Source organism: Choloepus didactylus, chromosome 2 (assembly GCF_015220235.1).
Source record: "Choloepus didactylus isolate mChoDid1 chromosome 2, mChoDid1.pri, whole genome shotgun sequence".
Taxonomy (NCBI): Eukaryota; Metazoa; Chordata; class Mammalia; order Pilosa; family Megalonychidae; genus Choloepus; species Choloepus didactylus.
Genome location: NC_051308.1, coordinates 217,174,510 through 217,188,561, shown reverse-complemented (window position 1 = coordinate 217,188,561; position 14,052 = coordinate 217,174,510). Strand labels below are relative to the sequence as shown.

Sequence of the window (14,052 nt, the reverse complement as noted above, 5' to 3'; positions counted from 1 at the left end):
GAGAGAATTTAAACAAATCATAGGAGTGGGGAGAAAATTCTGAACAAAACAAACAGAACAGATTAAGATTCCCAGAGAAGGAAAAGAGGAAAGAAAGCTTTCTCCTGGAGATGAAACAATTACACAAAAAATGCTATCTTAAAAAAATTGTACCTTATATTCAGGGCAAGAATCAGATTAAGAGGAGCTAAGGAAATCTGATCAGTTAAACTCAGGCTATTTTAAAGATCCAGAATAAGTTGGACCAAGCGTCAAAAAAAAGAGCCTTAACACAAAGCCGATCAACAATAAAACCCTAGACAAGAGGGGGAAACTGACCTTCAGAGTTACCTGATCAAGATAATCGGATGCCTAAACATCAGCAAAAAACTACAATTAAAACCTCAGAGGAAACACAGAATTTGGAACAACTAATCAAAGAAGCTTAAACAAATCTCCGAAATCAATTCAGGGAGATGAAGGAAAATATGTATAAAGATATAAAGGATATTAAGAAGACAATGTTTTGAGCATAAGTAAGAATCTGAAAGTATAAAAAGAAACAACAGAAATTATGAGGATGAAAGACACAGTAGTAGAGATTAAAATACACTAGAAGCATACAACAGAAGACTGGAACAGGCAGAAGAAAGAATCAGTGAACTAGAAGACCAGACAATTGAAATCATAGTGTTTCAGTTTGCTAATGCTGCTGTCATACAAAATACCAGAAATGGATTGGCTTTTATAAAGGTGGTTTATTTGGTTACAAAGTTACAGTCTTAAGGCCATAAAAGTGTCCAAGCTAAGGTGGTAACAACAGAGTAACTTCACAAAAGAATGGCCAATGGCATCAGGAACACCTCTGTTGTCTGGGAAGGCACGTGGCTGGTGTCTTCTTCCTTTGCTCCCAGATTGTATTTCAAAGTGATGTTCTCAAAAATGTCAGCATCAGCTTTCAACAGCTGTCTTAAAAATGTCTCTGTAAGCTACAGCAGGGAGCTCATTCTGTCTGAGCTTCTTAAACAGGACTCCAGTGATTTAATTAAGATCTACCCTGAATGGGTGGGGTCCATATCTCCATGGAAATTATCCAATCAAATGTTTCACTCACAGTTGATTAACATCTCCATAGAAACACTCAATTAAAGGATTCCAACCTAATCAACACTAATACATCTGGCCCCAGAAAATTGCATCAAAGAACACGGTGTTTTGGGGAACATAATACATCCAAAACAGCACATACAGTCAGACAAAAAAAAAAAAAAAAAAAAAAAAAAAAGATATGACATACAAAAACCAAAGGACAAAATGGATGAAGCAAGTACTCCCTTTATAGTAATAACACTTGTGCTGGCTTGTATATATTATGTTCCCAGAAAAAGCCATATTCTTTAATGCAGTCTTGTGAGGGCAGATGTATTAGTGCTGATTAGGTTAGAAACTTCTGATTGAGTGTTTCCATGGAGATGTGACCCACCCAACTGTGAGTTACACCTTTGATTAGGGTGTGACCTCTTGACTGAATGTTTCCGTGTAAATGTGGCCCACCCATTCAGGGTGGGTCTTGATTAGTTCATTGGAGTCTTATAAAAGGAGCTCACAAACAGGGACCTAGGAACAAGTAAGACTGACATTCTGAAGAGGAGCTGCAGCTAAGAGAGGACAAAATGCCCCAAGAGCAACATTTTGGAGAATGCCATTTTGAAACACAACCTGGGAGCAAGCGGAAGCCAGCCATCTGCCTTCTGAGCTAACAGAGGTTTTCCAGATGCCGGTGGCCATCCTTCAGTGAAGGTACCCTATTGTTGATGCCTTACCTTGGATACTTTATGGCCTTAAGACTGTAACTTTATAACCAAATAAACCCCCTTTATATAAGCCAATCCATTTCTGGTGTTTTGCAAAACAGCAGCATTAGCAAACCAGAACAACACTGAACGTTAGTAGATTAAACTCCTGAATCAAAAGACACAGATTGCAGAATGGAGAAAGAGGCATGAGCCCACTATATGTCGTTTACAGGAGACTCACCTTGAACCCAAAGACACAAATAGGTTGAAAGTGAAAGGCTTTCAACAAACAGTAACCAAAGAAGAGCTGGGATAGCTATATTAATATGACAAAATAGTTCAAGTCAAAAGCTATTATAAGAAGGACACCATATATTAATAAAAGGGACAATCCACCAAGAAGAAATAGGAATAGAAGGAAACTTCCTCAACACGATAAAAGGCATATATGAAAAACCCACAGCTAACATCATTAAGACGTCAATTCTACCTAAATTGATTTACAGATTCAATGCAATCCCAATCAAAATTCCAACAGCCTACCTGACAGAAATAGAAAAGTCAATGATCAAGTCAAAGCAAATTATCAAATTTATTGGAAGGTGAGGGACCCTGAATAGCCAAAAACATCTTTAAAAAGAACAAAGTTGAGGGACTTAAACTTCCTGACTTTAAAGAATACTACAAAGCTACAGTTGTTGAAACAGCATGGTATTGGCATAGGGATATATATATATTGACAAATGTAACTGAATTGACAGTTCAGAAATAGAACCTCACACCTGTGGCCAATTGATATTTGACAAGGCTGCAAGATCTACTCAATTGGGAAAGAAAAGTCTTCAACAACTGGTTTTGGGAGAACTGGATATCCATATGCAAAAGAATGAAAGAGGACCCCTATCTCACACCATATACAAAAATTAATTCAAAACAGACCAAAGATCTAAATATAAGAACCAGGGCTATAAAATCCTAGAAGAAAATGTAGGGAAGCATCTTCAGTCCTGTGTTAAGCAATGGTTTCTTAGACTTGATACCCAAAGCATAAGCAAAGAAAAAATAGTTAAGTAGGAATTCCTCACAATTAAAAACATTTGTGCACTAAAGGACTTTGTCAATGTGTTGGTTTGGGACTGTTGTGGACCCCAGGAGAGCCATGCTTTTTTTTTTTTTTTTTAAATCTTCATTTTATTGAGATATATTCACATACCACTCAGTCATACAAAACAAATTGTACATTCGATTGTTCACAGTACCATTACATAGTTGTACATTCATCACCTAAATCAATCCCTGACACCTTCATTAGCACACACACAAAAATAACAAGAATAATAATCAAAGTGAAAAAGAGCAATTAAAGTAAAAAAGAACACTGGGCACCTTTGTCTGTTTATTTGTTTGTTTCCTTCCCCTATTTTTCTACTCATCCATCCACAAACTAGACAAAGGGGAGTGTGGTCCACATGGCTTTCCAATCCCATTGTCACCCCTCATAAGCTACATTTTTATACAATTGTCTTCAAGATTCACGGGTTCTGGGTTGTAGTTTGATAGTTTCAGGTATCTACCACCAGCTACCCCAATTCTTTAGAACTAAAAAGGGTTGTCTAAATTGTGCATAAGAGTGCCCACCAGAGTGACCTCTCGGCTCCTTTGGAATCTCTCTGCCACTGAAGCTTATTTCATTTCCTTTCACATCCCCCTTTTGGTCAAGAAGATGTTCTCCATCCCAAGATGCTGGGTCTACCTTCCTCCCCGGGAGTCATATTCCACGTTGTCAGGGAGATTCACTCCCCTGGGTGTCTGATCCCACGTAGGGAGGAGGGCAGTGATTTCACCTTTCAAGCTGGCTTAGGTAGAGAGAGAGGGCCACATCTGAGCAACAAAGAGAGCCATGATCTTTTAACCTAGTCTTGTTGGGTGGAAATTTTTGATTGAGTGTTTCCATGGAGATGTGACTCACCCAACTGTGGGTGGGACCTTTGCATTGTTTCCAAGGAGATGTGACCCCACCCTCTTAGGAAAGCTGAGGAGCTGACACAGACTCTGACACTTGGAGACGCTTGGAGATGCTGACAGAACGTGTGGAGATGCTAAGCTAGGAGATGAAGCCCAGAGTTTGCCCTGGAGAGGCTAAGAGAGGACCCCCAGATGCTTAGAGAGAAATGCCTGGGAGAAAGCAAGGACGCACAAGAGCTGAGAGAGAGGAGCGAAGACAAAAGCCCAGAGACATTTTGGAGAAAGCCATTTTGAAACACAACCCAGGAACAAAGGACAAGCAGACACCAGCCAAGTGACTTCCCAGCTGACAGAGGTGTTCTGGACACCACTGGACATTCTTCAGTGAACGTATCATCTTGTTGATGCCTTGGTCTGGACACTTCTATAGCCTTAGAACTGTAACTTTGTAACCTAATAAATCCCCATTTTAAAAGCCGATCCATTTCTGGTATTTTGTATAATGGAAACATTAGCAACCCAGAACAGTCAAGAAAGTGAAAAGACAACCTACTCAATGGGAGAAACTATTTGGAAACCACATATCCAATAAGGGTTTGATACCCAGAATATATAAAGAAATCTTACAACTCAACAATAAAAAGACAAAGAATCCAATTAAAAAATGGGCAAAAGACTTGAATAGACATTTCTCCAAAGAGGAAACACAAACAGCTAAAACACACATGAAAAGATGCTCAATGTCACTAGCTATTAGGGAAATGCTAACCAAAACTTCCATGAGAAATCATTTCACACCCACTAGAATGGCTACTATTTAAAAAAAAAAAAGAAAAGAAAAGAAAACACAAGTGTTGGAAAGGATGTAGAAAAACAGGAACACTTATTCATTGTGGTAGGATTGGGTTTAGAGAATGGGAAGTTGATGTTTCATTTGTACAGAATTTGTATTGAGGTTGATTGCAAAGGTTTGGAAATGGATGATGATGATAGCAGCATATTATTGTGAGTATAATTAACAGCACCGAATTAGGTGAATGTGGTTAAAAGGGGAAATTTTAGGTTGCATATGTTACTGAATAAAAATTCAAAGATAAAACATAGGACACAGTGATCCTATTATAGATGATGGACTATAGTTAATAGTACAAGTACAGGAATGTTCCCCCATGAATTATAACAAATATATGACACTTTTAGAAGGTGTTAATAATAGGGTGGTATATGGAGAAAAAATATACCTAGCCTAAACTATGGGCGATAGTTAATAGTACTATTTTAATAATCTTTCATCAATTGTAACAAAGATGACTACTGTTAAAAAAAGTACAATTATGAAAAAGTGCTATCATCAATTGTAACAAATATTCCACACCAATGCAAGGTGTTGGTTGAGAGGTGGTGTATAGCAATCCTGTATTTCATGCATGATTATTCTGAAAACCCAAAACTTCTCTAAAAAAAAAAAATGAGGGAGAGATGAAGACATTGCCAGTTAAACAAAAGCTGAGGGAGTCTGTCACCACTAGACCGGCCCTAGAAGAGACCGGCTAAGAAGAGTTCTACAGGTTGAAAGGGAAGACAATAGATCACAGACTGAAGCCACATGAAGAAATAAAGATCTCTGTTGAGGGTAACAACATGGGTAAATACAAATGCCAGAACTACTGTAGTTTGGTTTTATAACTCCACTGTTTATTTCCAAAGGATCTAAAAGGCAAATGTGTAAAATATAATGACAGATCAGTAGTTTGGGGCTCATAATGTATAAATGTAATTTGTGACAAGAACTACATAAAGGTGGGAGGATGGAGGAGTATAGGGACATAGTTTGTGTATACTAATGAAGTTAAGTTGGCATCAAAGCAAAGAAGATTGTTATAGATTTAGGATGTTAAATTTAAGCCCCATGGTAACTTCAAAGAAAATATCAGAGAATATGCAAGTCCATAGAAGCAGAATTATTAGAGTTTATTAGAGTACACAATGCCAGCAGTGGGGGTAAGAGAAATGGAGAGTTAATGCCTAACGGATGCAGGGTTTCTATTTGGGGAGGTGGTGGTAAGGTTTTAGTAATGGAAGGTGGTGAGGGTACTGTAATATTGTGAATGTGATTAATTCCATTGAGAGATATGCTTGGGAGTGGTTGAGAAAGGAAAATTTATGTTGTATATATGTTCCCACAATTTAAAAAGAAAGAAAGAGCAACTAAAAAGACGATGACAATTAAATGCAATAGATGATCAAGGGAGGAGAAAATGCTCAAAGGGACATTATTGGAATATATGAAACAATTGGAATATGGACAGTAAGCTTTATATCAATGTTAAATTTCCTGAATTTGATAACTGTACTCATGATGGTTACATAAGTGAATATCCTTGTTCTTAGCAAATGTACATGGCAGTATTAAGTGTTCAAGGAGCATGATGTATACAACCTGTACTTAAGTGTTCAGAAAATGGATTGATAAATAGACTAATAGGCAGAAGGTGGATGGATGGATAGATGGACAGAGAAAAGAAAAGAAAAGATAAAGGAAAAAAAAGAAAGAAGGAAAGAAAGAAAGAGAAAAGAATGATAATGGCAAATGTGGCAAAATGTTAAAATTGGCGGATCTGAGTATTTGGGGGTATGTTGGAGTTCTCTGTATGAGGTTTGTATTACTTCTGTAACTGTCCTGTAAGTCTGAAAGTATTTCAAAATAAAAAGTTAAGAAAATGTTTAAAATGGTAAAAATTTATGTTATGTATATTTTGTTACAATATAAAAAAAATTCCCAAGGATCCAGGTGGGTTGGCAATAGTGACCTACCCTCTGGCTCCAATTTTCTTAAGGGGTAGTGCGGACATGGGAAATGGGGAAAAGCCCTACTTTGTATGCTCGGGCTCCCAGCAGTAAGCCTGATTTGCCCTGACTGCCCATTTCCAGACTGGAGTTCAGCAGACCTATAACTTCAGCCCAACTCATCAATTTCCATTTCAATTGTGTTTCTCTTATGGGAGAGATGTTTATTTTGTTTTTGAACTTGGTTTCTTACTTTTATATTTTTATCTACCATTGCTCTGTGTTTGGGGCAGAGGGAATATATCAAAGTGGGCACTTAGAAAGCCAACGTCTTTTAATTTCACATTTTTATATAGAGAAAGATCAAGTGACTTTGAAGGAAGATGGCTTTATTTATCTATCCCATCTTCCATGCCCCAATTTTTGTTAAGTTCGAAGAAAATAAAGACCTAGCTGGTTTTATTCACTGCTATAATTCCAGGGCCTAGAACAGTATCTGGTATATATTAACTACTTAATTAATATTTTCATGGCTCACTCCCTCACTTTCTTCAGGTCCTTGTCTAATGTCATCTAAACAGGGGGGACTTTCTAATTACTCTATTTAAATAGAACTCCCCACTCCTCCCTGAGAACTTTCTCTTCCCCACCTGCCCTGCTTTATTGTTTGCAGTACCTATCCTCATCTGATACACGATGTATATTAAATTGTTTATTTATTTACCATCAGTATTCTCATATAAACCCCATAAGTAGAGACAGTTTTGTTTCAGTTTACTTTTGCATACCCAGCACCTAGAACAGTGCTTAGCATATAACAGGGTCCCCATAAATTCCTTGGATTGAATGTAAAAAACCAAAGGTGTAGAAGCAAGAGACATGGGTTCACATTCTGGCTCTTCTACTTGCCAGTTGTATGAACTTGAGAAGGTTAAATCTGACTCTATTTTCTTATCAGGGAAATATCAGTGAACAATTTTCCTTGAAAAGTTGAGGACTGAAATGCAAAGGTGTCTAGTACATGGTATATAGTTAAAGGCTTTTTTGAGAGGTTTTAAAAATTAAAAAATGTAGACTATGAGGCAACATGGGGAATTACTTAGGAAATAGGAAAATAAAAAAATTAGGATACAAAATTATAACTGATAATATTATGAACATAAATAAAATTGACCAAGATAGGAAGCAATAAAGATTCTTCTTGGGAGTGGTGGGAAACCAGTGAAATATTTTTCTTGCATACTTCTTTTAACAATATTTGCTGAGGCTTGAAGGAAAAGAGGAGCCTGAATTGTTTATCATCACTCTCCCATAAGCTGTGGGCTCTGCAAGGTCAAGGATTTTATTAAACTTACATTTATATCTCCAGTAAATAGGACAATACCTAGGTATCTATTAGTCAGTACATTGTTGATGGGTGAAAAAAAGAACAAAAGCTATAAAGATTTTACTGGTTCATAATCAGTAGAGCCAAACAGCTTCTAATTCAAATTTAAGGCACATCTGAACTCCAAAGGCCTGTAATTAGCTGGAAGCACCAGAGCCACAAGGAGGGTGGATCATCAAGCACTTACTTGCTGAGCTGGTAATCAGTGCCTTTAACAAACTTGAGTTTCTCCAAGGGCACACCAATGCTCTCCAGCATTGCCTTGATCACATTCTCATAGTAGCTGGTTCTGAGTTCTAGAAGTTCCCATGGGGCTTTCATGTTATCCAGGTACGCATGAAGATCCGCAAACAGAACTGTTACCTGGACATAAGGGACCATCAAAATGTGAATTTGCCATGAATCCAGCTGTGCCCAAAGCCTACACCTGGATCTTTCAGTTTTGTGAAACAATAAATTCCCCCTTTTTGGCTTAAAAAAAAAAAAGTGTGAATTTGTCTGAGTAATCTCCTTTCCATTGTCCAGCTGCTCTCCTGCCTATTCCCCAGGGGCAACTGCTCAGCTTATAGCATTAGTTCTTACCTCACATCCTGCCTTTAGGAAGTCTGCGATCTTGGACATAGGCACAAAGTAAGCCACATGTGGCTTGCCTGTGGTTGCCGTTCCCCAGTAAACTTTAAGTTCGCGCTCCTTCAGTATCTCCTTCAGCTTGTCTTCTCCTAGAACCTCCTGTTGTGGAAACAGAAAAATGGTTTAATGTTGGTGCCCCATCTTGCTCAGTGCTAGTGATGAGTTCAGCATCCTTTACCCTGGGACAAGAAAGACCAAGGCATGTCTCACTGGGGATCCAGGCCAACAGCCAGTGGGGAAGCCCAGCCATGCTCTCTGCTGACTGACAATCAACCAACCTAATTTGGTGCTGCTGCAAGTACCAGTCCAGTGAGATGATGGTGATGCTGGGGAAGTGGGGGTGGGGGTGTGGTGTGTGTCCCTAACCACATCTTCCTCTCCAGCTACCTCTTATACACTCTCCTTCCTTTCACAGCCAAACTTCTTGGAATAGTTGTTGCTTATTCTGGTCTCCATCTCCTTATCTCCCATCTTATCTGAATTCCATACCCCCATCACACCAATGAAAATGCTCTCCTTAGATGTCCTCCACGTTACTAAATTCAATGAATACTTTTTAGCCCTCACCCCTCCATGAAACACCCTCTTCTTTTGGCCTCTTTATTTCAATGTCTTGGTTTTCCTCCTACTTCTCTAGCTGCTGGGTCTCAGATTTCTTTGCTGCTGCTCCTCATCACTAAATGTTAGCAATCCTTGAGGCTCCAGGCTCTTCTTTCTCTATATTTTCCCTAAGTGACCCCATTCAATTCCTTCAACTATTGCTCATGAACTAGTAACTCCCAAATCTCTTGCCTATACCTATATATAGAACAGTTTACTTGTTATTAACCCAGTTAATTCAAACTCAACATATTCAAATTTAAATTCAAGTTCTCCCCCCCACCCCCACCTCATTCTCCAACCATCTTTTTCATTTATAGTTTCACTCCTAGTTTAGTAGATGGTACTATTATTCACCAAGCTGCTTAAGCCACTACGAACCAGTTCTTAAATCCTCCTACTTCTATCTGCAACTACACCATCACCCTAGTCCGGGCCACCATCCGATCCCACCAGATTACTGTAATAGCCTCCTAACAGGTCTCCCACATTTATTTTTGCTCCGTCCAATCCATGCTGCAAAAGGTAGCCAGAGAGATCTTCAAAACCCAAAATTTGATTAGCCTATACCCCTGTTTAAGACCTTTAATGAGGCAAAATAGTAGAGAAAGAAGTTCTACAGATTATTCCTCCACCAATAACAATCAATAAGCTGAAAAAAGACATTGGAATTAACCAGCTTGTAATTCTGGAACCCGATCGGACTTTCAGGACAACCATGGGAATGCTGAAAGATGCGAGAGGCTGCCGAGCTTCCACGCCTTTGGAAATGCATGTGTAAGCCAGTGACCATCCTGCATTCCTCTGCTCTACAGTGGCTGCTGCAGAAATGACAGTCTGCATTCCAGGAGAGGTCAGCTGGAGCCAGGGTGGGCAGAGGAAAACTTGTCCTTAAAAAAGTTGTTGCAAGGCAGTCTGGCGGATCCCTGAGGGACCAGGGCAGATGCTAGCCCCTGTTTTGGCCTTCTTGGCAGCAGCAGCTTTTGCCTCTGACTGGCATCTATTGGGAAATTTAAAGAGTCAGTGTACCTACCTTTTTTTCATTCTTTTTTTTTTGGAGGGGTGGAGGGTCTGGTGGATCCCTGAGGAACTAGCTCAGACACTAGCCTCAGTTTCAGCAGCACTGGGTTCCCACCTGCATTGATTGGGACACTGTATTTATTTATTTATTTATTTATTTATTTATTTATTTATTTATTCGATGAAATTTATGTCAGCTCACTGGATTACTGCAGAAGTAAAGGAATAGAAACTTCAGTGGTCATACAATAAAATCAAGGAATTAATATTCTGCAAAAATAGTTTAGAAAAGTCAAACATGGGCAGTTCCAGTACTCAAGAGTAAAAATCACAAATCCCTAAAGACTGAGGAGTGAGAGAACTAGATATCTAGAGTTACCACAATATAATACTTGGAAGGTTCAGTTCCCAACAAAAAATTATAAAACACATAAAAAGACAGAAAAGTATGGCCCACTCACAGGAAAAAAAGAATTAAAAACTATCATGGAAGAAGCCCAGTCATTGGAATTAATAATCAAAGATTTTAAATCAACCTTCTTAAATACAATCAATGAACTAAAGGAAAACACGGACTTCAGGAAAATGATATATGAACAAAATGAGAATTTCAATAAAGACAGAAATTATAAAGATGAACCAAAAAGAAATTCTGGAGCTGAAGAGTTCAATAACTGAAATGAAAAATTCAATCGAGTGGTTCAATAGCAGAGAGGAGCAGGCAGTAGAAAGGATCAGCAAATTTCCCTTAACAAAATACTAGCAAACAAAATCCAACAGCATATTAAAAAGATTAGACACTACGACCAAGTGGGATTTATCCTAGGAATGCAAGGCTGGTTCAACATAAGAAAAGCATTCACTGTAACATACCACATTAATAGAACAAAGGAAAAAAACACATATGATCTTCTCAATAGACATGGAAAAGGCATTTGGCAAAATTCAACATCCATATACGATTTAAAAACTTAAGAATAGTAGGAACAGAAGGGAAATTTCTCAATATGATAAAGACTATTCATGTAAAACCCACAACCAACATCATACTCAATGGTGAAAGACTGAAAATTTTCTCCCCAAGATTAGGAACAAGACAAGGATTCTCCCTTTCACCACTGATATTCAATATTGTACTATAAGTTTGAGCCAGAGCAATTAAGCAAGAAAAAGAAATAAAAGGCACTGAAATTGGAAAGGAAGAAGTAAAACTATCTCCGTTTGTTAGATGACATGATCCCTTATATAGAAAATCTCAAGGAATCCACTGGAAAACTACTAGAGATAATAAATAAATTCAGCAAAGTAGCAGGGCAGAGGATCGACATGCAAAAATCTGTTGTGTTTCTATATACTAGCAATGAGCAATCCAAAAAGGAAATTAAGAAAACAATTCTATTTACAATAGCACCTAAATGAATAAAATATCAAGGAATAAATTTAACCAAGGAGGTGAATAACTTGTATGCTGAAAACTATAAAACACTGCTGAAAGAGATTAAAGAAGACCTAAATAAATGGCAAGAAACCCCATGATCATGGGTTGGAAATTTGATATTGTTAAAATGTCAATACTAACCAAATAGAGCTACAGATTCCAAACAATCCCTATCAAAATACCAAGAGTGTTGCTTGCAGAAAAGGAAAAGCTTCAAACTCATATGGAATTGCAAGGGACTCCAAATAGCCAAAACAGCTTTGAAAAAGATGAAAAAGTTGAAGTACTCATACTCATGTATTTCAAAATTTCCTACAAAGCCACAGTAATCAAAACAGTGGTGATATAGACATACAGACCAATGGAATACAATTGAGAGTCCAGAAATAGATACACACATCCGTGGCAAACTGATTTTTGACAAGGTTGCCAAATACGTACAATGGGGAAAGTATAGTCTATTCAACAACTGGTACTGGGAGAACTGGATTTCTTCACTGAAGAATGAAGTTGGACCCCTACCTCAGGTCTACACAAAAGTTAATTCAAAATTGAACAGCAACCTAAATATATGGGCTAAAACCATAAAACTCTTAGAAGAAAACATAAGGGCAAATCTTTATGACCTCAGATTTGGCAAGTTATTCTTAAATATGTTATCAAAGGCATGAGCAACAAAAGAAACAACAGATAAATTCAACTTCATCCAAATTAAAAACTTTTCCATATCAAAGAACATTATTAAAAAAGTAAAAAAAAAAAACCAAAACAATCAGTAGAATGGGAGAAAACAGTTGCAAATTAAATACCTAATAAGTGCTTAATATCTACAATATGTATAAAAATTCCTACAACTAAACAACAAAAGGATAAACAACCCAATTAAAAAATGGACAAAGGAAAGGGTAAAGGACAATACTGACTGAGTTTTAAAGCTTCAAATTCCATGTGAGACCAAGGGAAGAGATGTTGAGTTGGTGCAAGATCTGTATTTCCTAAACAATTTAACTCACAGTTTGTTCAAATACCATGATTACATGAAACTTTCAATAGGAAGTGAGACCTGGAAGGTTTGCATAGATTAGTGTGAAAAAGCGACACATCCCAAAGTAATCTGGACAGAGAAGAAAAATATATATGCAGGGCCTCCCTGAGGAGCTGGGGGCAAATGCAGAAGTGTTGGGCTTCCTCACGTGGATTGTCGCTGATGTTCTCACAAACATTGAGGACTGGTGGTTTGATGTGCCGAGCCCTCTATCACGGGACTTGCCCTTATGAAGCTAGTCACTGCAAAGGAGAGGCTAAACCTGCTTATAGTTGTGCCTAAAAGTCTCTCCCTGAGTGCCTCTTTGTTGCTCAGATTGGCCCCCTCTGTTTAGCTAAGCCAACTAGGAGGGTGAACTCACTGCCCTCCCCCACTATGTGGGACCTGACTCCCAGGGTGTAAATCTCCTGGCAACGCAGGATATGACTCCTGGGGATGAATCTGGACCCGGCATCGTGGTATTTAAAACAACTTCTTGACCAAAAGGGGGATGCGAAATGAAAGGAAATAAAGTTTCAGTGGCTGAGAGATTCCAAACGGAATCGAGAGGTCACTCTGGTGGGCATTCTTATGCACTATACAGATAACGCTTTTTAGGTTTTAATGCATTAGAAGAGATAGAAGTAAATACCTGAAACTATCAAACCGCAACCCAGTAACCTTGACTCTTGAAGACTATTGCATAGCAATGTAGCTTATAAAGAGGTGACAGTGATCGTGAAAGCCTTGTGGATCACACTCCCTTTACCCAGTATTTGGATGGATGAACAGAAAAATAGGACAAAAAATTAAATGAAAAATAGGGTGGAGGGGTGTTTTGGGTGTTCTTCTTTACTTTTATTTTTTATTCTTATTTTCACCTTTTTCTGGTACAAGGAAAATGTTCAAAAAACAGATTGGGGTTATGAATGCACAATTATATGATGGCACTGTGAACAACTAATTGTACACTTTGGATGATTGTATGGTATGTGAATATAGCTCAATAAAATTGCATTAAAAAGAACAAATAAAGCTCAATCCGCTCCCCCCCAAAAAAATGGGCAAAGGATTTTAATAGACATTATTCCACAGAGGATATACAAATGACCAATAAGCACATGAGAAGATGCTCATCATCATTAGCCATCAAGGGAATGCAAATCAAAACCTCAATGAAATAACACTTCACACCCACAAGGATGGTTGTATTTTTAAAAATGGAAAATAAACAAGTTTTGGAGAGGATGAAGAGAAATTGGAACCTTTGTACATTGCTGGTAGGAATATGAAATGGTGTGTCCTCCGTGAAAAGCAGAATAGAGGTTCCTTTAAAAGTTACATATATTTTGGAGTTGTTAAAAAAATGTTCTAAAATTGAATGTAGTGATGATTGTACAACTATGTGATGATACTGGGAACCACT

General features: G+C 38.0%; 1 protein-coding gene across 1 annotated transcript in view; it reads right to left on the bottom strand.

Moving 5' to 3' along the window:
• YARS1 (tyrosyl-tRNA synthetase 1) overlaps positions 1-14,052 on the bottom strand; it is a 52,162-nt gene that overhangs the window by 30,803 nt on the left and 7,307 nt on the right. Inside the window, 2 exon segments of the mRNA XM_037827830.1 lie at positions 8,102-8,277; positions 8,497-8,643. Of these exon segments, the coding sequence (XP_037683758.1) occupies positions 8,102-8,277; positions 8,497-8,643 (323 nt within the window).